This window comes from Fusarium flagelliforme, assembly GCF_020744385.1.
Source record: "Fusarium flagelliforme strain FIESC 12 MPI-CAGE-AA-0113 chromosome Unknown B0J16scaffold_1, whole genome shotgun sequence".
In the NCBI taxonomy this organism is placed as follows: domain Eukaryota; kingdom Fungi; phylum Ascomycota; class Sordariomycetes; order Hypocreales; family Nectriaceae; genus Fusarium; species Fusarium flagelliforme.
Window position 1 is genome coordinate 7,307,317 of NW_025763503.1, and position 22,125 is coordinate 7,329,441.

Consider the following 22,125-nt stretch of genomic DNA (forward strand, 5'->3'; position numbering starts at 1 on the left):
GGGGACTTTTGCAGTTGACACAGACCAAGTGGGATGGAAACAGATTGCCTGATCAATCTCTGCATGTGCGTTGTTGTACACGTGAATGTCACAGACTATTTGAGCTGCATCGCATGGCTGACCAGCATATGTACATAGAATTAGAGGTGCCAGCAAAGCGACCCAAAAGCTGTGGGTATTTTGGGCATTAAAGGGTATATTTCTCAATATGAGACTGACTCAACCATTTTCATTTGATCAGTTCCGAGATCGGTCAAGTTGCACATCGTAATTAATGAGATGCATCTCATCTCAAGGGAGAGATTAGATTGGATTGATAAAGGCCAATCCATCTGATAACTTTTTCTGGGCGCGCCAGGACTAAGGCTGAACAACCACCAACCATGACTTGTTGGGATGATCCGATTGGTGGGCGTGCGCCATTTGAAAGGGAGACACGAGAAAAGAGTGCCCGGAGCCGGGGTGTCCAAGTTTGTATCCAAGTTAGACTCGGAGCTAGAAGAAAGAAACAGACAGCGAAGGCCAAGACAGTGCAATATTTGCTTGGTGTTGGTGTATCAATTCGAGTTCAAGATTACCTCAGGAGGCATGTGACTCCGACTTTGACCCCTTTCCACTATCGGTATTCCTACGCCGGGAATATAGAGTCCAATGCCGTGAAATACACACAACGATACTGAGATCACATCACACAATGCCAGATTGCACGATCTGTGTTGATGTGGAGAAATCGAAACAGCCACAGATCATCCATCACCACTGCAACACTGTATGTGCCACTTGTACGGCAAGTTAGCGTATCTGTATCGGTTCAGATTTCGGAGAGAGACACCTTCAACTCTTCAAACTGGATCATGAATGCGGGGAAATGCTGCGAGGTCGGTACTTAGTGAAGAATATGGATCTGATAACCAGTCAGTCCAGTCTTGAACCGGCTTCGCTGGACTGCCCGTGGGAAGAGATAGCGCTTTGCGGGCGTCCGCCGTACATACGGTGATTGATTTCCTTTTCCTCGGGACGCCCCACGGAAACGCTCGGTTCGGCCATCGGAAGAGACGAAATCCGCTTACTGTACCAGTTGAGAGGGTCGGCTGTGGGCCGGATACCGATCAATGGATGAAAGGAAGTGGTTCCTGTATTTCCGATATTTCTACCATGATCTGATCTCGAATAGATTGAGTACCTATGCGGGCGTAATCGTAATTGATATCGTTTTGATTATACTGGACTCAATTGTTGGGAACTGACAGGCCATATTGGCGGAATTAGACGGCGCATTTTGTAGTGATAGTGTCTGTGGTGGCCTGACCCGAAGCTGGGAACCGTTGTCTTGTTGACCCGGTTAGTTAAACGCCTGTCGTGACTGGTCGGATCCAGGTCCCGAACCCTTGTTTCTTCTGGTACTGTAGCATAACCGGACAGAGCCTCATATGAAGTTTAATGAGTGTGTGTGTGTCTTATGTTAGATTCCGACCACTCGCTCGAATGGCATATGATGGATGAACCGAAAAGATCCGAGTAATAAGCTGCTCGTATGATGCGCATGTGCTCGTCCAAATGCTTGTTGGTGTTGTAGTTTACAGCACTGTATTCATCGGATCATAGGAAATTGGGCGTGTGTCTAGCCTGTCATCGTCCCAAGAAAAATAAGGATTCGATAATCCTAGGATATGCCGACCTCTCACTGTGAGAGGTTGTCGTTGTGGTGTCGGGGAGGCCGGCTAAGTTGTGCAGTTATGCAGGTGTTGCTACCCTAGAACAACGTTGACTTTTCTAGTTTTTCTAGCTGCCGTTTCATTAGTTGATCTCCTTCTTGTATCGATAGCTGGCAATTGATTTCCCCGGCTGGTGAACTGCCAGGACATAGTAGACTTTCATGTTGAATAGGACGTCGGACATTGAATAGCGAGATCTAGTGACTCTGTGGAAGGGATTGCACAATGTTAACACTGTTGATGGGTCAGAGCAAAAAATTGATCATCGAGTGGCTGATTGATAAGGGGGGCTTCAGACAAACGAGCCAATCAGAATTAGAGATTTGTGCAAGCCGGCCACTGTTGCACAATCCGGTCACTGGATCGGCAGGCATTAGATCATAACCCGTCATGGAAAAGAAAGAGAGGGAAACCCTTCGCCAACTATCGATAAACGATAACAAAAGTTGCATAATTGATTGATTGGGAGGGTGCGTATCGAAGTCTTGTGAAAGGGTAGTCCGAGTAAGGACTGAGCAAAGGTCCAAAAGGAGAAACAATTGCTTGATGGCTGACCCACGTGTGCTACCTACATAACTGATTGATTACAGCAGTTGAGACAAAGCACTGACTGATTGATTAAGGTGATTGATTAAGCATTGATTGATAACAAGATTGCGGCAGGGTCATTGAGACACGCACAATTCACTTGACTCTCCTATTTCGGAGCTTTGAGTTTGTTCAACAAACCCTGTGCAAACTCACAGGCCCCCTATTTTATCATCATATCAAACAATTACTGTGCATCCTATAATCATCCATCGTCAGATCTTGGTTTGCCCTGTTGTTGAATCGTGCGCCAAGTTCACACCACTTTAGGGGGCTAGAGTCGCTTTGGACCGGACAGGCACCTTCTCGAATTCGGGTTCTTTTACCCTGGGGCTGGACCTGGGCCTAAGTCTGAGCCTGGGGAAAGGAGAATAACCAGGTGATTGGATTGCAAGGTTATCTAACCCGCGTGTGTACCTGAATTGAACATGATGCCACGAAACACCAGTATCATGACTAAAGTTTGTTCTGATATTTGGCACAATCATGCGAACAAGTACTTAGACGTTCTATTTGTTTGTAGAGGTAATAAACAATCAGCAATAAAGACTGATAAGATAATCCACAGAGATCCATTGGGAGCTGGTTAATGACACGCCCCTGAAGACATTGGACAGGACAGGACAGTGCCAATGCAAAGCACCTGATAGCCAGCCCCACGGTGGAGATTCCCCAACCCGCATCGGGGCGCATCCATGGCAATGGCAAGAGCAGCCCAGAACAAAGAACCTAACAGAGGCAATGGATTGGATTTTAAAAAACCTCCCGCCCGCTCTCGGCCGCTACTTCCTGTATTTGAGTCTTTTGCCCCCTCCAGCTTTCTCGAGCTTCTTCTCTCCACACAACCAAGCTTCTTTACTGAAGTATCTTATCGATCAATTGCATTTGCAACTTCTCTCCAACTTATAACTCTACAAACTACATTCTTACCTCTCAGTCACAGCACTTACAATCCCTGTCTGCTGCTGCATCGTCATGCTTTTTGAATCCTGACGTCGCCTGTTCACAAACTTTACTCGACTAGACCGAATACACCAAAACCGTCACAATTTATTCGTTGCGAAGAGCTTTTCAACAACACCTACACCCGACACTTCAGTTGCTCAATAACAACTTCCAGCGGGTGGCTCATACACATTTTTGGCCCATCATGACTGCTCCTGCTATTCGAATTGACGGCATCGTCAACCCCGCCGCTCCATCTCAACCTGAACTGATCATGGCCGAAGGTGCTCCTTCAATTGCACCTTCGTTGACCTACTCAGACGATTCCGACTCCCAAGAAGATGAGCCCGTCATCCCTCTCGAGCGCCGTCGTCGCGCATCTACACGCCTGATTGCCCAGAATGCTAGAGACATTCAGCGAATCACTGGTGAGACACCAGCTGAGTACATGGGTCGATGCTGTGGTGGTGCTTGCTGCATGAGTGACCAAAATGGCATCGATTATGAGGAGGTTTCTCTGCCCGACAATGATGCGTTCAAGTCTCTTGGCCTTCGACTCGAGAAGCTTCCTGCCAATTTGACTGGCATCATTCCTATGCCCGAGCAAACTGTCCACTTCACCTCAATTCCTCGGCCGACTTCTTCACCTTCCGACTCAGCTATCTCGCTCGGCTCCGACTCTGAGTCAACCCCCACGCCCTCTTCTCCCAAGAACAACTACCTGGTTCCTGGCCCCGGCTATGAGGGTGTCGACACCTCTATTCAACCTCCTCGCTTCGTTCAACCGCACCCTCCCCACAACGTCTACCCGGCCAAGATTCACAACACTCGTGAGCTCACCAAGCCTGGTGCTGAGAAGCGAACATTCCATTTCGATCTTGATATCACCGATTATCCTCCTGAGGAGGTTTTCGACTTCAGAGTTGGTGGCGCCATTGGCGTCATGGCTCCCAACGATGAGATCTCTGTGGATGAGATTCTCGATGCCCTCATGATCCCACGTTTCCAGCGGGACAAGCCTGTTCTCATGAAGACAACCAAGGGCCGCTGGCCTACCGTGTGGGGTGACGACAAGCCTCGCGAGCTCATCACTACCCGCCGTGAGCTCCTTACCTGGACCACCGATATTCAGTCTTATGCTCCCACGAAGGAGCTCCTCCGTGTCATTGCGGAGCATGCTACTGCCCCCAATGAGAAGAAGATCCTTGAGTATCTCTGCTCTAATGAGGGTGCCAGCATGTTCTCCGACTTCCGTGGTGGCCCCCACACCACCCTCTCTCAGATCCTTAACGCTTTCCCCAGCTCTCACCCTCCCATGGATCAACTACTTTCCGTCCAGGCTCAACTCATGCCACGATTTTACTCTCTTTCCAACGATCCTACCGAATCATATACTCTCCGAGAACATGCTCAGCGCCGCTTGATTGAGATTGCCGTCACAGTTCACGACTCCATGGACTGGCGACGTGGCTGCCGTGCCGGTGTGGGATCCGGTTTCTTTGAGCGACAGGCTCATAAGTTTATGAGAGCCCGAGAGGCTGGCGAACGCACCCCTCAAATATACATCCCCATGTTCAAGGGTTTGATGGCTAACCCGCTGGCCAAGCAATTCAATTCTGATGGCCCTATGCTTCTGATTGGTGCCGGTGTTGGTATTGCTCCCTTCCGTGGATTCGTCCAGCGCCGTCTCAAGCAGGCCAACTGCGCCAACAAGGTTTGGGTCCTTCAAGGTATCCGAGACTCTTTGGTGGATGAGATTTACAGTGGCGAGTGGGGCGTTCACGAGGAGGAGGTTAAGCGTGTGGTCCAAAGCCGAGTTGGTACTGGCAAGTACGTTCAGGAAGAGGTTATGAACCAGTCCGATCTGGTCTGGTATATCATCAACTCCTTGGACGGCCGCATCTTCGTGTGCGGAAGCAGCAAGGGTATGGGCGAGGGCGTCGAGGATGCCCTCTGCGACGTCGCCATGGAGAAGGGTAACCTCGAGCGCGAGGAGGCTCGCAACTTCTGGAAGCTCAAGAAAGAGGAGGGCAAGTACATCTCCGAGACTTGGTAAATGGCCTTGTTTGGCTCATTCACAGCTTGACCGAGCCAATTGGATCTTGGAAGGACTTGGATATGCTCGTCCCATACAACTGGTGACTTGATGGAGGAAAAGCATTGTACAAAACTAAGAACTGCTAGCCGACACAGGTTAGATGGCCGCTGCATAAGCGAGAAGGTTAGCATATGGCATTTTTTATTTGAGATGAGAGGAGCACTGGGCATGGTAAAGGCGTTCTTGGTACATAAGTTTGGGTGGTTATCTGCTCTTGCGGATTATATATTGACTATTTTCTGTGTGGAAAATACCCTCAGCGGCAGTCTGGCCTGGATAAAAGCATCAAGGACCTTGTTCTGCCCTATTCGAGAAGAAAAATTTACAAACTTCAGCGATGAATCGTCTTGACTTTGAAAAGTACTGGTGATGTCCTTTGTTCAACTTTCTTTTCCAAATCTTGTGGTAAACTTCAAGTCGTGAAACCGACGCGTCCCAGTTCGGCAGCAAGGCCACGGTTTACAATCGTTAATATTCAATTCTAGTATCGTCACACAGATAATAACTTCAAGATGCACGATATGTGTCTCTGGATCCGTCCTCTACTATCGGATGGGTGACTGCTATCGATGGCAGGATCATTAGACGTGTTCCTGTATCAAGCCACGAGTGACGCCAGATTTCCTCTTCTGGCGTCTGAACTCGTCTGATAGGCCCGGCAGTCGCTTGTGGCAGATATGCGACATGCAAGGGTTCAATCGTGTTTATGTCAGCGGGATTTTCAATTTTCACTTTGTTCGGCTTCTTCATCAATCTGGCGCGCGCGCGTATTGTAAATCAGCAGCGGTCTAGGTGGGGAGAAAATCCGGGGCTAGCAGTAGACTCCAATAGCGTCTCGAAGAAGCGTTCATGAATCAAGGTATGAGAGGGGAAGCTTGCCTACGGAAAGGATAGGTTTGCTTGAGAGAAAAGTTAGATTTCACATGGGTAACGGTTATTAAGTGTCTGGTTCTAGAATATGAGGCTTCGGCCTGTCGAGTGGGATAAAGGCTACCAACTTGGAGAGTCACCACTTGATCGTGGGTGAAAGTAGAGCGGTGTAAACTATATTTTCCATTTGGTCAACCAACATGGATAAATCATGCTCTCGGCATCCAACAACTGTTACAACACATATCATCCGTGCCACCGTACTCAATGTAGCACTAAGATTTGAAAGGATACGAAAGTCAATAATCTTGACTAAAAATCAATCATCAGAGCTCAATGACTCGAAATCATGTTACAAATTCCGAGTCAAAATATCGTGATGGCTTCAGGGTAGTTTTCTACTTCCGACGCTTATCCATGTCAGGCTCATATATCCGGCTGAATAATGCTTTGGCAATTCCAACTGGCTTAGCGCGAGCACGCAAAAAGGTGCGAGCCGGTGGCTGACAAACAGACTAACCAAATTAGTACAGGCTTCTTAGTACCTGACTGATGCAATTCCAGTGATGCATCATTAGTCAGTGGGGATTGGCGATTGCAAAGAATTGGCAGGGTCCGAGGTCTTTTTTCTCATTCGCGCTTGGGAATCAAACTCGTCGATGGAGGGTCCAATATGGCGGGGCAACGTAGATGAATAGTGCCGTCGTAGTTTGGTAAGTGAGGGAGGCCATTGCTATATATTCGACCTGTTCCCCGTTGTCTATTCTATTTCATTATCAGCTTCTCACTCAACTCATATACCACTTACACTCAGTCTTATACCAAACACACCAAACCGTCTCTCACAATGGCCGCCAAATTCTCTGCCAACGCCCTCATCGAGCTGGCCAAGAACCGCCGCTCCATCTACTCTCTCTCCAAGAACCTCCCCATCTCTACTCAGCGCATCACCGAGATCGTCAACCAGACCACTCTCGAGGCTCCCTCGTCTTTCAACTCTCAGTCCAACCGTGTCGTCGTTCTCTACGGCGCTGAGCACGACAAGCTCTGGGACATCACATCCGACGCTCTCAAGGCCATCGTCCCCGCCGAGAGCTGGGAGAGCACCGCCGGCCGCATCTCTGGCTTCAAGGCCGCTGCCGGAACCGTCCTCTTCTACGTCGACAACACCACCATCGAGACCTTCCAGAGCAAGTTCGCCGTCTATGCCGATCGATTCGAGCCTTGGGCCATTCAGTCCGCTGCTATCCAGCAGTACCTCCTCTGGACTGCTCTCGAGGCTGAAGGTCTCGGTGCCAACCTCCAGCACTACAACCCTCTGATCGATGCCAAGGTTGCTGAGACCTGGAAGATCCCCTCCACATGGACTCTCAACGCTCAGCTCGTCTTCGGTGCTAAGGAGAGCGAGGCCGCCCCCAAGGAGTACCTTCCTCTCGAGGAGCGTGTCAAGGTCTTCGGCGCTTAAACGTCTTTTATGAAGCATGCGAAAAGTGGATTGGATTTGGGATGGAATTTGCATTTTTAGCGAATAGCATTAGATCATAGAGTATAGAACTCGACATGTCCTTAATGGACGACAAAGAATATATATAAAAACATCAACATTACAAAAAGATTCAGCGTCATTGATGAGTGTGAGATTGCTAACTGTAGAAGAGTAGTGCGATAAGTGGCTACATGAGGAATAATCAATGATGGCAAGTCAAGTAAATAAAAACGCTTCGTTAGCCGATGCATTAATGGAGTGGTATACAATTATATATAAATGTCCAAACGCTCAACTTATATTTTTACTCTTTGTACAAGACATTGCGTTACTCAATAACACGGCCAAGAGCCTGTCCCATCTTTACCTTTTGTTCCTTCTCCACAGCCCACTCCCAACCGGTGTGTTTGCTGTCCTCACCCACTTTGTTTGCGGGTGCCTCAAATACGAGTACGATAGTGCTACCCAGTTGGAAACCGCCCATTTCTTCACCGCGTCGAAGTGCATGGCCTCTCAGAACAGGGCTAGCAGCCTCGTACGTCGCTTCAGCGAATCCGTGGTACACCTCACCCCTGCTGGCCGCCTCCTCTGCAGCTCGATCCGCTGCTGTGTCGGTCAACAGGCTGTTGGTTCGGAGTTCCTTATCAAAGTTGACTACGATGGAGCCGACGTTGGTAGCACCAACTGGAACGTAGCTGAAGAAACCCCAGCGCCAGCGTCCTAGAAGCACTACACGCTCGTTGAGGGTAAAGAGACCAGGTAGGGTTCGCTGAAGATAAGGGGACACGCTGTAAAGTTCTCCAGCGAAGTGGCGTCGGCGATCAACGACCCAGTTGGTGGGAGAGTGAAAACGGTGGTAGTCGCCGGGAGCCAAGTAGATGACTGCATAGTAAAGGGCTGTAGTCTTATCCGGTGATACAAGATCGTACCAAGGTCGCTCGCCCAAAGCTAGTTCGGCACGAACTTCAGAAACTGTACCAGGAGATGCGGGCATAGATTCATCCTTTGCTGTGGGAGCTTGCTTTCCACCACCGGAAAGGAGATCGGGCAGGGTGTAATGAATGCCATTGACCTGAGCAAACTCCTCGTCCTGCTTAACAAGGGCTTCCTCCTCAGAAATGTCGGTGGAAGCTAGGCTGGTTGCAGGGGTTGAGGTGCCTGAGATGCTCGCAGGAGGCGTATTCTTTCCAAGGAGAGCATCGATGCTGTATGTCATACCCTTTACTTGCTCAATGTCACCGCCTTGGATCTGACCGAACTGCAGAACTTTGCCATCGGAGGGGCAGACGAGGGTATGAGGATCTTGATCGAGGGGTCGAGCGCCGGGCTTGAGAGTACGGTAGAAGAAGGATGCGAGGTTGGGATAAACATGGAGATCGGGTTCGGCAACTTCGTCAAGGCTGGTCTTGTTAGCATGAGCTTGATAAAAGATTAGCTGGGGTGACAAACTTGACACCGAAAATCCAAGAATAGAGCTTGAAACCAGGGACACGAAGGTAGTAAGGAATAGTCAGCTCATTAAATCGACCCCAAAGTCTAGAGATAGCTTTTAGGGGTAGAGTTGACATGACCTGGACTTGCCTGAACTTGAGTTAGCATAGACTTGGTTATAGGGGTAGAGGTATTTGAACGTACCAGGGACCATCAGGACGAATTCTGGCACGCTTTTTCGGGGTCCTAGTACCCTCCTGTCCATCTTCGATCTCGGATCTCTCCCTCTCCCTCTCACGGGAAGAGACCTTATAAAACTGGACGAGACCTAGAAATCCAATACCTAGACCGACAGGGATCTGGTACCATTGGATTTTGGTGTTGCGCATGGCCTCGCCGAGGCGCTGTGAGAATCTCGGTCTCTTGCCCGAATTGGAGGCGAAGGTTCGAATTGAAGAAACCGAAGGCCGTGTTAGGCATCGCGATCTCGTCGAGGCTTGGAGCATGTGTCGCGAAGCAGATGGCGAACCACAGTTTGCATAGCGACCGTGGGTATAGAATGAGTTGCGGAGCATGTGACTGCCGAGTTGGGAGGAGCCATGACCAAGGGTTGGCGCCATGGTGGGCAGAAACGAGCGACAGCGACTGAACGCTGCCGACTTTGATCTATCGTCTGTCGCGGATCAGATGAAACGAATTGAGGCAGATGAAGCCCCTCAGAACGAATTGAGACCCTTTTTTTGGACGGATGTTGACGTCAAGAACCAGCGATGACGATGGGCTGGGCTGCTCAAGCTTGTTAGTTAGTCGCACACATCTTCTTTGGTAGGTGGGTTGCAGGTCTCGGATGTAAAAGACGCCGACCGCCGAGAATCGTCTTAAATGTCTGTCTGTCTTCTTGAAGAAAGCTTGAGTGACAAACAGCAAACGGATGTGGGTAAGACTAAAGACAGACCGAGCCAATTAAAAATCATCCTCAGCGATGAGCAACTCCAACTGAATACATACAGGAGTACGTACCAATACCGCAATTGCTCCCCCGGTGTCGCAGTGCCAGTGCCCCAGGCCGACGTTACGTGCCCAAATCTGTACCTGAGCTTACCTGAGGTACCATGCCTTAGCTTGCCTACCTAGGTACCTAGTCGCAGGACCCCCAAAAGGCAAGAGGCCACCCTGACCACTATCCAGATCGATGAACCATCACTTTCATCGCTCCTTTCTCTCCTCAAGAAGCATTGCCTTGTAAAGGCTAACAATCGCCTGTATTTTCCCGACCGTTTATCACAGCTTCTACAGCCTTTACCGTCCACCATTTTTGTTTACCGTATCGTATTCTCATCGTCGCTTCATTCGCCGTCCGAAACTCTCCCTTGACATGCGACCCATTTAGTGTTAGTAAGACGACACAAACCGACGTCAGTAACCAAGTCGGTGCTTTCCCTCAAGTCAAGGACGTGAGCTCTCGTAGATCGACAGCCACGAACAGGGAGGGGCGAACTCTTATATACTGTCGATTTTCGATATATGTTCCTGCATCATAGCTTATTCGACGTCGATCCGTCGCATCCCTCGTTCTTAATCGCCGTTCTTTCACTCCGACACTTCGGACTATTTCATTCATCCTTAGCTTACCTCGGCGTGGCATGCTACTAGCCTGATCATCATGGCTTCTATGCCTCCTGCGACTGGTCCTGCAGATGGCCAATCTTCCGTCACCGCGACTTCAGCAGTTGACGAACAGACTATAAACGTGCAGGTTCTGTCACCGTCTAATGGCGTCACCGGGCCTCTGCTGTTTCCCGGTCTCGCTGCCAATACCACCGTCAAGCAGCTCAAAGACAAGATTCGACAGAGCCTTCCTTTGCGCCCTGCTGATGAGAACCAGCGCTTGATTCATCGGGGGCGCGCAATCGTGCGCGAGTCGGACACCTTGCTTGATATATTCGGCGCAGATGCGGTACGTCCTCAATTCGACACCCTTGCCCTGTACAGCCTACTGACAGCTTGCCTCTCTTTCTATAGGTCCGCAACCCCGAGCAACATACAATTCATCTGGTCATTCGCGATGTACACGATAGTCAAACTTCAGCCTCGACCGCCCCTTCTGCGCCTCCAAACCTAGCTGCTCCTGGTCCAGCACCAGCGCCTGCGCGAGGACCCAGCCCGACAGCTTCTGCTCCGCCGACAAATCCTCCACGAGCACAACCACAACATGCTCATTATCACGCTCAACCATTCGGATACCAGATGCCTTGGCGAAATTCGATGCCTCCAACTTCCAACCCGTTCCCTCAGCCGCGTATGCCGTCACCTTCTCCGACCCACACCCCTGAGCAAGCTGCGGCCTTTCAACACCAACACCAGAATATGACACAGTGGCTGACTAATATTCAACGAGAGGCCATGGCAAGAGCACTTAACCAGAATCAACGTACAAGGGCCCAGATGGGAATGCGCGGCGTTGGAGATAATGGTACAGGGGCTGTTCCGACAAGTGAGAGAAGCGGTCGAGCAAGCCCAGCTCCAGGCCAAACCATATATCGTGAGCATGTTGGACCCAACGGGCACACCACCTACCAGGTTCAGACTTTTACAAGCTCTGGAGGAAGCGGGCAACAGGGTCATGGCAGCGCCGCTGTTTCCATGTCACCAGTCGATGTGCATAACATTATTCGAAGTGCCGATGTCAACCAAGTTACATCAGCGGCGACCAGTGCAATGCAGCGTAGCGCTTCCAGCACATCTTTACACAACCGCCCTTTGACACAACCTGGAATGACAGCACCTGTTTATCCTCATGGATATTCTACCATGTCGAGTAGACGAGGGACTCCGGAGCCGGCTTCTACTCGACTTGCTCCCACTGCAGCTTCTGGCAGTTCTCAATCAAGGCAAGGGCCCGAAGTCTACATTCTTTCATCACCTGAAGGCCCGAGAGCTTTATTGTTCAACAACTCCAGCTCTGAGGCATATTACACCCCACGATTACGCACTCAGACAAGCCTCCCTCAACTTCGACAAACCATGCTCAACCCGTTACAGGAGTCTTTCAATGCACAAATGCGACATAGACACCACCATCACCACCACCACCATCCTCGCCCCCAAGTGCCAATGCCGCAGCAACTGGGTCAGATGCCACCACAAGCGCAACCTCATTACCCTCAAGGCTTCCGGCCCTTGGTTCAACAGCCTATGCCGCAACAGGAACCTGCAGTCCAGGGACAGGTTCCGGTTCAGGCACAGGCCCAAGCCCAGGCTCAGGGTCAAGGCCAAGTACAAAACCAAGGACAAGAACCAGAGCCTGGGGCGTTCATGGGCCCCTTGATGCACCGAGGTAACCCACCTATGGGGGCACTTCCGCCACTTCTTATACAGCTATGGCCACAGATTTGGCTTTTGTTTCGTTTGGCTCTGTTTGTCTGGTTTTTCACTTCTCCTAATGCGAGCTGGTCTCGATGGTTCACTATCATCGTGGTCGCCGTCTTCATCTTTGTGCTCAGCACCGGCGTTTTGAACGGAGTCCCAGACCATGTTTGGCGACCACTGGGACGACACCTCGAGAACTTGATTCCCTTAGACCCAAGAGGACAGGGTGCCGCTGCGCCGGAGCAGCGTAACCAGCAGAACCCACAGCCTAGGCAGGACCCCGATCCTACCGAGATGGCAAGGCGACTTGTAGCGCAGCACCAAGGCCAAGAGAATTGGGTTATTTCTCAAGTCAGACGTCTCGAGAGAGCTGGCCTCTTGTTTCTAGCAAGCATCGCACCGGGTGTTGCAGAGAGGCATATCGCCAACCTAGAGGCAGCAGCGCGAGCTGAAAGAGAGCGCATAGAAGCCGAGGCGAGAGAGGCCGAGGCAGCAAGAGAGGCCGAGGCAGCGGCGGCGGCTCAAAACGATGAGAATGGTGAAACCCGAGCTGGAGATGGAGACGAAGCGACGACCACAGGCATTGAGGCAGATCAAGTGGAGAGGGCACCGGAAGACCGCGAGGAACCACCAGTAGAGCAAGGAGTTCAAGGGGAGAACCAGCATCGCGAGAGGGAACCGCTTATCCAGCTGTAGGAAGAAAGATATCCACCCTGTGCCAGGAATATGTTACATGTGTTCAGATGAGACGCGAGACGAGGGGAAAAGTTTATACCAGCCTGCCACATACGGCAGGCGCTGACTCGAAGGGGAATACTGGAGTTGATGGTGTTCGTTTCCTTACTTCTATTTTCTCGTCTTAACAGCGAAATCTCATTAGAAACCAGCTGAGCGTTGACCCTTGTTTAAATTTGACATTCATCTACTCTGTACTAGCTAGCGTTCAGAGAGCTTGTCTTTTTGAGTATTGTTCCATAATGATGACATTCAATGATCAGCAAGCGTGCTGAAAGGCTGTTGTTTAGAAGAAGGTAATAAATAATTATAACTGATTTCTCTCAGACTTTTCCATTGTCTGGAATAGTACTAGAATTTTGGTGTGACAATTGCAGGAATGTTGAGAGCGGTGATGTCGTAGCTGTGTTGCTGCCTCAAATTGCTTATCTTATCGGTGGGGGATGATATCAGACATCGTGTGGCTTTGAGCTTTGTGCTTGGCTCTTGAAGCTTCAAGTTCGTCATTCACTCTGCAGAAGCACTTCCACACAATCCTGATACCCCCTGACGTCCTACCTATCGAACTACATATCGTGGAAAAGAGCAGATAAATATTGCCCCCTCCTTTTTTACTTCATAATTTCTGGCACCAGCGGAACCTAGCTATACTTGTCGCTACAATGAGTGGTGGATGGAATACCAGTAAGTTCCTCTGTCTCTCTCTGTAATTGTTGGAATGCTAACTTGGATAACTCTAGTTGAATCCGATGCGGTACGATTCGAGCCTTTCGCTCATCAATCTGTTCGAAAGCTAACAAAGAGCTAACAGGGTGTCTTTACCTCCCTCATCGAGAACCTCGGCGTCAAAGACGTTCAATTCGAAGAACTTCTTACACTCGATCCCTCAGAGCTCCTCACCCTCCAGCCTATTTATGGTGTAATCTTCCTCTTCAAGTACCCGACCGACCAACCATATGCGACACCAGAAGGTCCCCGCGACGGCTCTTTCGACCAAGCCGCCTCCGAGAACATCTTCTTCGCCGCACAGACAATCCAGAATGCGTGCGCTACACAGGCCCTCCTGAGCGTACTGCTAAACAAGACGAAAGATGTTGAGATAGGCGAGCAACTGGGCGATTTCAGAGAGTTCACTATGGTGTTGCCACCCGAGTTCCGAGGCGAGGCGCTTAGCAACTCTGACCTCATCCGTGAGGTGCACAACAGCTTCGCTCGCAGCAGTCCCTTTGCCGACGAGACGGATAAGACTGGCGCAGAGGCGGAAGATGCTTTCCACTTCATCGCTTACACGCCCATCAACGGTACACTCTACGAGCTCGACGGCTTGCAACCCCATCCCATCTCACACGGCGCCTGCAACTCTGAAGATTTCCCCACCAAGGTCGTCGACGTTCTTCAGCGCCGCATTGCACGATATGATGCCACCGAGATTCGCTTCAACCTCCTCGCTATGTGCCGGGATCTTCGACAGCGAGCGCGCGACTTTGGCGACCAGGAATTGTTGGAAAGGGAGGAGCGCAAGCGTCGAGACTGGATGTTTGAGAATGCCCTGCGAAGGCACAACTTTGTCGGCTTCGCGGGTGAAGTGATGAAGGGTGTTGTGCGCAACAAGATCGCTGAGGGAGGTGATGCTGCCTGTGATAAGTGGGTGAAGGAGAGCTTGGAGAGAAGAAAGAATGCGGAGCAAGCTTACAGAGGTCGAGGCGGCGGTGGCGATAATGGAGATGGAGATGTTGATATGGGTGCTTAAACTACTTAATGAACTTGTCACGGCGGGAATAGAGATACCATGTTTTGTGACTGGGTTTTATGAGCGAGCAGAAGTTGGGCTCGTGGTTGACACTTCATGATAAAGGCTATAGCTATGCATTAAAGACGAAGCTCGGTTCTTTTGAAGAGACTATAAAGAAAATATCTACAGCTCATATCTCATTCATACATGACATTTGACATTTCAGTATCCAGCGCTTGCTGATATCGGGCTCACCCTTTTCGCCGCATTGCTTGATCTCGCAGGCACTTGCCCAGTGATCAAATACTGTTGTAGGGGACTGTCCAGCCGCCCTGTTGTCCTCATCCAGAAGCAAAACCTGTTCCGTACCACAATTCCAAAATGAGGGTACCTCCCTAAATGATCAATACAGAGAATGGAAAGTGCCGTGGGTGGGTAATGTCCCTTGAATCAACGTCCCCATCGATCAGGAGGAGGGGACATGGGAGGCTCGTCTTTGCCAGTAGACGCAGCTGTTGTGGAACTACTGTGGTCGCGACGTTCAGCGTAGCTGAGATCATTCATGGCGTGTTCGGATCCAGTCGGATGGTCGTCTTCCTCTTCGTTGGCGTTTCGGCCGTGGCGCATGGCGCGGACGAACCAAGGTGCGCGACCAGAACCCTTCCAGGTCCAGTATTCCTTGAGGTCGTACTCGCGGGGCTCGATGTAGCCGCGAGAGACAAAGACAACGAGGCCGATAAGACCATTGAGGACGGCGTAAACAAAAACGCCACTTAGGAGGATTAGCAAGGTCCATAAAGGAAAAGGGAGAAGACTCACGCGATGAGACCGTAAGCTACGCTGTAGCTGAAAGGGATAAAGGTCATGACCACGAAGGAAGGAAGAACATCGCCAATGTATCGCCAGTTGACCTGGGTAATTTGACGGATCATCATGCAACCAACCTACTCACACTGTCAGTCTTGCTCCTGGCAGAAGAAATAGCTACTACGGAACATACCAGAATCAGGGTGCACCCTGTGGCCCAAGGTGGAACAGATGCGAAGATGGGCGCAAAGAACACGGCCACGATGAAGCAAACTCCAGTTACCATCGCTGTCAAACCAGTTCTTCCACCTTCAGCAATACCAGCACCACTCTCGATGAAAGCGGTCACAGGAGAGCTTCCCAACAAGGCGCCGACAGAGATGAAGGCAGCATCAGTGCAGTAAGCAAGAGTAGAACGGGGAAAATCACCGTCACGAGGGTTAACGACGCCGCAGAAGCGAACCATGGAGTAAAGGGTAGCGGTAGCATCGATGATGTCCACGTAAAGAAATGTGAACAGAGCAAGAGCGAAATGGGAGGCTGTTCCGCCAAAGTTCCAGTCAAGTACGTTGAGAGTCTTTTCGATCGGATGCCAGACAACTACTTGTTTGAAGAATTCGAATCGGCGATCTCCATCTGCATTGTGAGGGAAGAAGGTGATGGGAGTGTTGCGACTATGCGTTTGTCAGAAGATGTTGAGAAGTTGGGAAGGAGTACATACGGCCAAGAGAGGATGGAGACAAGGGAAATGCCGATGATGAGGGCGTACTTGACTCGGAAAGCCATCAGGAAGGCAGTGATAATGCCGCCGCAGAAGACTGCAACCCAGAGCTGCTTCAGTTAGTTCAGACTCCAGGCTAGAAACACCTACAGCTCACCTTGGGACTCGTCATGACCCCATCTTGGCATATACCATTTACATCCTGCATTTCCTGAGGACAGCCAGCAAGCGTAAGGGGAGTAGCCGCTCCACCAGTAATCGCACCGATTCCTGCAGAGTACGAAAGCCCGATTTCAGTGAGGAAGAAGCCGATGCCGACACCAGTGGCAGTCTTGATAGTGGCGGGGATCAGCTTGACGAGCCACTGGCGCATGCCTGTAAGAGCCAGAAAGATGAAGATGAGACCTTCAACAAAGACGGCAGTGAGGGCGAGACGGTATGAGATGGGACCACTTCCATTGTATCCGACGACTTGGAAGGTGAAGTAGGCGTTGAGACCCATGCCGGGGCTGTCAAGGAGTTAGCATGCTATGAGAGATGTTCAGGAGAGAGTGACTTGCGCGATTGCAACAGGAAGGTTAGTAAGAAGACCGAAGGCGAAGCTGGCCATGCCTGAGACGGCAGCTGTAGCAGTAATGATATCCCGTCGAATATCTATCACATTCGTTAGTATTTATTCAAGATTCAAATGTTTTGAAGAAGACCGACCTTCTTTGCAAGCCATATAAGATTCGATCTTGTCACACGCGTTTCTGTCAACCAAGTCGCATTCGCAAGTACCGCCAGTCTGTTGGAGCAGTGCCGCCTAAGAAGTGTCAGCCAAAGTTTGCGCAAAGAAGTTTGTTGTCGCATACATTGACGGCGATAATGTATGCCATAGTCGCAAAAGTAGTCAAGCCAGCGCGGCATTCTCGAAAAAAGGTCGCTCCGGTGATCTCCTCTGGCTAGAAGGAAAGGGTTAGATCAAGTTATATCGAGAAAGGGGAGCAAGTTTTTGTACATGACCGGTACCAGAGAGGCGAAAGAAGTGACCGAAGCGCGAAGTGGTGATGTATCCATCGAGATGATCAAGAAAGTCGCGAAAACCGCAAAAGCGAGAACGACTGATTTCTTCTCCGGCGACAGACCGCTCATCTAGAGGAGGCATCATGCCGTGAGCTGGCGGAGAAGCCATCTTTGTAGTGATGTTTTGTTGACAATTTGAGGCGAGCTATAAAAGTCAAGAATGAAGATAAAGAAGAGTTTTAGTTGAGGAAACCGAGAATGGTTATGTGAAGAAGGAGTGAGGGAGTGTGCAGGAGAGGGAAAGGAGTGACGAGGTTGGGTTGTTGGTGACGCCAATAAAGGCGTGCGAAGAGGAAAAGGTGACACCAGACGAGATGAAGAAAAAGAGATTTTGTCTTTTTGGCGATGTCCAAGAATTTGAATTAGATTAGACAAGACCAGATCTTGAAGTAGGAAATGAAAAGGTTGAGGGGAAAAAGAGGGATAGATGTGAAGCGAAGTGGGAGAATCACAGCTGTAGGTTGATGATTCTTTGACAGTTTCTGCCACTGCCAACAACCACTTGTCTCTCCTAAACCCCCACCAAACCTCGAGTTAACTACCAAGTCTCTCTCTCGTCAAATCTTGTTACCGAATCGCTGGTAGAGAGATAACGCATTTCACAAGACTCGAACTTCGAGTCCAAGTTGCGAGTAGCGCAAGATGGGATGGGATTCTTACACATACATACATGCACAAGTACACGTACAGCATAAGCGTTGTCCTCAGAAAACAAAAGAGAAGGCAAGTATGAGAAGTATATAAGGTTATGTGTATGGCAATCAACATGTTTGCTGGTAAGGGTATTGTTTCCGTGGGTCTTTGTGTGATACCAGTTTGCAGGCCTCATGGTATTGAGTGGGAAGCCCGTTTGTGATATTAGTGATGACTTGTTTGAGTGACGTTGCGATGGTTTACAGCAGCAAACGCCATTTATATGGGATAATCAGTGCTTTAATTCAAGATGATACCTGTAACTATGTATATATTCCTGTTAAAATGGAAATATCAACAAGACATAATGAGATAACTACCTTGACATGGCATGGATGGGAATTACCAGCCGGCAACACTACACACACTAAAGATACTACCCCTGAATGCAGGAGCACGCACCCAAAAGACTTCTTCAATGAGATCATCACACCTGCACCCAGTCCTCGAGCTGACTACTAAGGACACGGGTTCAAGGTCGTACAAACCAGGCGTTCGTCTCACTTTATGCAGCCCGCCGACGTTGATGAAGCGAGGCGGCGTCGGGTAAGAATGGTGGCGAGAGAAATGGTTGGCCGGTGCCGACATATTGCAAGGTCCGGTCTGTCTGTAGCCGAAATGAAATGAAGTGGTTCCTGTTGGTGTTCCGCTTGATATGGGAGAACCATCTTCTGGATTGGCGGGGATTTATATCAGATGGTTAATTATGACACTTGATCATGTGAGAAGACTCGGGGATCCTTGAGTAAACATTATGTTATGGTGACTGTGTTTATGTAGGCTATCTAGAACAATCGTGTAGATATCGACTTGATGGTTCTTTTCAAGACACATTAATGCCGTCCTCGACTTACACTGGCAAGCTGTGGCCATCACCCTGCGGCCAATGAGCTTGACCCGATATATAGACCTGTAAACCAAGTTAGAAATCCTAGTAGTTGGGAATTTAAGCTAAGGATATCCAACTATATGATTTAAACATCTCCGAACACTCACGAACTTGACAGGCCTCAATCACATACAATCCTTGCCCGCATAGTCAACCTACACTCTGTATCACTCCAGTCCCCGTGACGCATCATGGCACTGAACATGGCAGTTCAGCCTCCAGTAGACAGCGAATCAGTGACCCAATGTACGGTAAATCATTTCATCTTGACACCTGATCGCCCACTCTATCAAATTTGAAAAAAGATAAGACCATGGCTTGTGTTTGATATCCAAACGAATTATTATTTTTTAAACTCATACGAAAACTAGAAGCCTTAACATTGGCGTTTGAATCTGCATCTCACTTGACTAGCAAACGGGAATTCTGCTACCATTTGGGAGTCTCTTCGTGCACCCGTTGCCAGTGCCCAACAACTGGCACTGCACACTTGATCTCCTTCGGTCCTTAGCGACGACCTTTTCTCTTACTGACTTTTGTTTTGTGTTGCACATACTTCTTGATTTCAGCTGACCTTTCTAGAAGTGTTCGGCACTTCCTTTTCCTCTGATTTACCCTCTACATCAACATCCTCCATCTCCTCCACCCTCCCACACTCCCTCCTCCGACTTAGAACACCACGAGATATTCAATCTCACCGTCATTTTTGAATCCCTTAGTTGATTCATCGTACCTATTAACTATCATACTACAGCGTTACCTAACAAAGTACTCGCAATACCCTCATTCATTCGACCTGCCTGAGCGAGTACAGCATTCACATCACCACCACAGGAACATCTCCTATTGTTACAAAGGGCCATTTGAACGTCATGTTCGATGTTATATGGACAGACCCTGATCGCGAGCTGGTCGGCGAACACCGCGCCAAAAAGGAAAAGAAGCGCGAACAAAAGGCCAAACAAAAGGAACAGGAACAAGCGAACTCGGTCATAACACGCTCTACCTCCGTCACAAGCACCAGGTCATCCACCGAATCACGCTTTGGCTTTCTTCGACCTCGAAATGGCAAACAATCAAAGAAGACCAAGTCGGGGCTTCTGACTCCTAGCCAGCACTCTTCTCGCTCAAACTCAGGGAGCTATCACCGCTCTGCGCTCATGGCTAATCTGTCTGATGTGTCTCTTGGGGTTTCTAGAGCACAAAAGGGAAATCTTCCTGCTTCTGCTTCTGCTGATGAGGCGCATAATTTGACGCGAGAGTCTGTTTCTTGGGTCACTAAGCATACCGGAGCGCTGCAGACTCCTCGACTGTCAGAGTCTGATAAGCCAGAACTGTCCATCGACATGCGCGTCTCGTCCGAGGCCGATGACCATCCTGTCACTCCATCAGACTCCGTGGGAGAAGGGTAAGTGTGGCCCGTACGGCTGGGAGTATGCTACTGACTTTTCACAGGAACGATCCGGTTCCGCTACTACAAATCGACTCAATTCCCGATCTTGTTCCAAGACTTCGACTTCCAAAGGCACCAAGAACTCCTATCATCATCAACTTCCGACCCAGCGACCCTGACTCATGGCGTCCCCCCGAAGAATGGGAGTACCTCGACCGACAAGCTGAGGAAGCGCGACAGGCCGAGGCCGACCAGGATGTCGAAATGAAATCTCAGACTGACAGCCAGGGTCGATCTAGCTCGGAGATGGGATTTGAAGCGGTTAAGGCTCAAGTGAAGCAGATGGCTTCTGCAAGCCCCGTCATGGTGCTCGCGCGCATCAAAGAGATTTGGAGTGTTACCGACGAAAGCCTCCATGGGGAACTGAACATTGAGCTGAAGCGATGGATGTTGTCCATCTTGAGTCATATGGACGTCGAACAGAAGGGCAGCCCTGTTGATGCCTGTGATGCAGCAGCGTCTGAACCTGGCAGTGTCGACATTTTGGCACTTTACGAATCTCAAAGTGAGTATTTCTGCAGCCACCATCTGGAACAATACTGATGGATACAGTCACGGCCTCTTACCTTGCAGCTTTGTACCCTACTAAGCAAGTTCACCATTTACCCCCCGAACCTCTCTCGAACGCACAGTTTGCCAAGGTCCACCCCATGCTTGTACCGTCAATGTCGACAGCAACACTTCCACTCGGACAGCACCTTTTCGAAACCGTGTACTCGCTATCGCTCCCTTCCGTCAGCCCTTCCAACGATATTCCAGCGGTCCTCAAGAACATCAGCAAGTGCTTACGAGTCGGCGGTTCACTGCACCTCACACTCATCGATCCACTCCCTTGTGCAGGAACACTCGGCCATCGCATGCGATCCTGGCTAGAAGAGCACCTATTGATAAACTTGGAACGACATTTCCGATGCACGAATCCGAGCAAACTATTTCCAGACTGGATGGGCGACGCTGGTCTGCGTGGCCAAGGCAGTACCCTCACCACATCCAAGTTCTATGCTGTATCAGCCAGCATCCGAAGTCAAGTCGACGACAACGATCCTTTCGTCGAAAAAGTCCCCTCAGAACGAGAAATAAAAGCAGAAGTACGAAGCATCATCGGTCGCCTGTTGTGGATGGAAGTTTGGGGCAACTTTGTCACAGGAGAAAAGTGGTGGTGGGAAGATGAAGGTTGCGTCAATGAATGCCTAGAGCTTGGCACAGTTTGGGATTACCACATCATAGAAGGGGTTAAACAAGAGGAGGCTCTTGCACAGATTGAAGAAGAACCTTGAGAGTTTTGGAGAGTTTGACTCTAGAAAGGGTGAGGATGTTGCTGGTATGCGCTCCTGCTTTTTCCTTTTTCACGTCGCTTTATTGGTGACAGCGACGGAGACAGAAAATATGGCTTCGTTCAGGGGAAGACAACTCTTTCTGGCAGGGGCGGATCCTCAAGGAAAGGATGGCACTTGATGCTTGTATGTTAAAGCTTGACTGGATGGTAGAAGCATTTCCTTTCTCTTGAAGCAACGTGGATGCAGGATAC

General features: G+C 49.8%; 7 protein-coding genes across 7 annotated transcripts; 5 read left to right on the forward strand and 2 right to left on the reverse strand.

Annotated features, from left to right (window-relative positions):
• Positions 1 to 3,083: 3,083 nt before the first annotated feature.
• Positions 3,084 to 5,683, forward strand: B0J16DRAFT_330938 (uncharacterized protein). Its single transcript, XM_046126520.1, has one exon. The coding sequence runs from the start codon at positions 3,454 to 3,456 to the stop codon at positions 5,302 to 5,304; it is 1,851 nt and encodes a 616-aa protein (XP_045990332.1). The 5' UTR covers positions 3,084 to 3,453; the 3' UTR covers positions 5,305 to 5,683.
• Positions 5,684 to 6,753: 1,070 nt separating this feature from the next.
• Positions 6,754 to 7,947, forward strand: B0J16DRAFT_330939 (Nitroreductase-like protein). The gene has a single exon (XM_046126521.1). It carries the CDS (start codon positions 7,064 to 7,066, stop codon positions 7,679 to 7,681), a length of 618 nt encoding a protein of 205 aa, XP_045990333.1. The 5' UTR covers positions 6,754 to 7,063; the 3' UTR covers positions 7,682 to 7,947.
• On the reverse strand, positions 7,930 to 10,051 carry B0J16DRAFT_298329 (phosphatidylserine decarboxylase-domain-containing protein). Its single transcript, XM_046124488.1, has 3 exons — positions 9,338 to 10,051; positions 9,152 to 9,283; positions 7,930 to 9,102 (listed from the first exon to the last, which is right to left on the reverse strand). The coding sequence occupies exons 1-3, from the start codon at positions 9,751 to 9,753 to the stop codon at positions 8,031 to 8,033; spliced, it is 1,620 nt and encodes a 539-aa protein (XP_045990334.1). The 5' UTR covers positions 9,754 to 10,051; the 3' UTR covers positions 7,930 to 8,030.
• Positions 10,052 to 10,532: 481 nt separating this feature from the next.
• Positions 10,533 to 13,316, forward strand: B0J16DRAFT_43941 (uncharacterized protein). The gene is made up of 2 exons (XM_046133861.1): positions 10,533 to 11,090; positions 11,156 to 13,316. Exons 1-2 carry the CDS (start codon positions 10,797 to 10,799, stop codon positions 13,196 to 13,198), a joined length of 2,337 nt encoding a protein of 778 aa, XP_045990335.1. The 5' UTR covers positions 10,533 to 10,796; the 3' UTR covers positions 13,199 to 13,316.
• Positions 13,317 to 13,729: 413 nt separating this feature from the next.
• Positions 13,730 to 15,179, forward strand: B0J16DRAFT_367751 (ubiquitin carboxyl-terminal hydrolase). Its single transcript, XM_046130152.1, has 3 exons — positions 13,730 to 13,921; positions 13,978 to 13,991; positions 14,049 to 15,179. The coding sequence occupies exons 1-3, from the start codon at positions 13,900 to 13,902 to the stop codon at positions 14,985 to 14,987; spliced, it is 975 nt and encodes a 324-aa protein (XP_045990336.1). The 5' UTR covers positions 13,730 to 13,899; the 3' UTR covers positions 14,988 to 15,179.
• An 11-nt stretch (positions 15,180 to 15,190) lies between these two features.
• B0J16DRAFT_392457 (permease family-domain-containing protein) lies at positions 15,191 to 17,671 on the reverse strand (the record flags this gene model as incomplete). The annotated part of the gene is made up of 9 exons (XM_046132002.1): positions 15,191 to 15,741; positions 15,789 to 15,913; positions 15,970 to 16,450; positions 16,498 to 16,607; positions 16,655 to 17,006; positions 17,058 to 17,151; positions 17,206 to 17,302; positions 17,352 to 17,441; positions 17,498 to 17,671. The coding sequence occupies 9 exons, from the start codon at positions 17,669 to 17,671 to the stop codon at positions 15,420 to 15,422; spliced, it is 1,845 nt and encodes a 614-aa protein (XP_045990337.1). The 3' UTR covers positions 15,191 to 15,419.
• A 2,175-nt stretch (positions 17,672 to 19,846) lies between these two features.
• Positions 19,847 to 22,124, forward strand: B0J16DRAFT_44013 (uncharacterized protein). The gene is made up of 3 exons (XM_046133863.1): positions 19,847 to 20,552; positions 20,600 to 21,102; positions 21,150 to 22,124. Exons 1-3 carry the CDS (start codon positions 20,017 to 20,019, stop codon positions 21,872 to 21,874), a joined length of 1,764 nt encoding a protein of 587 aa, XP_045990338.1. The 5' UTR covers positions 19,847 to 20,016; the 3' UTR covers positions 21,875 to 22,124.
• Position 22,125: the final 1 nt, after the last annotated feature.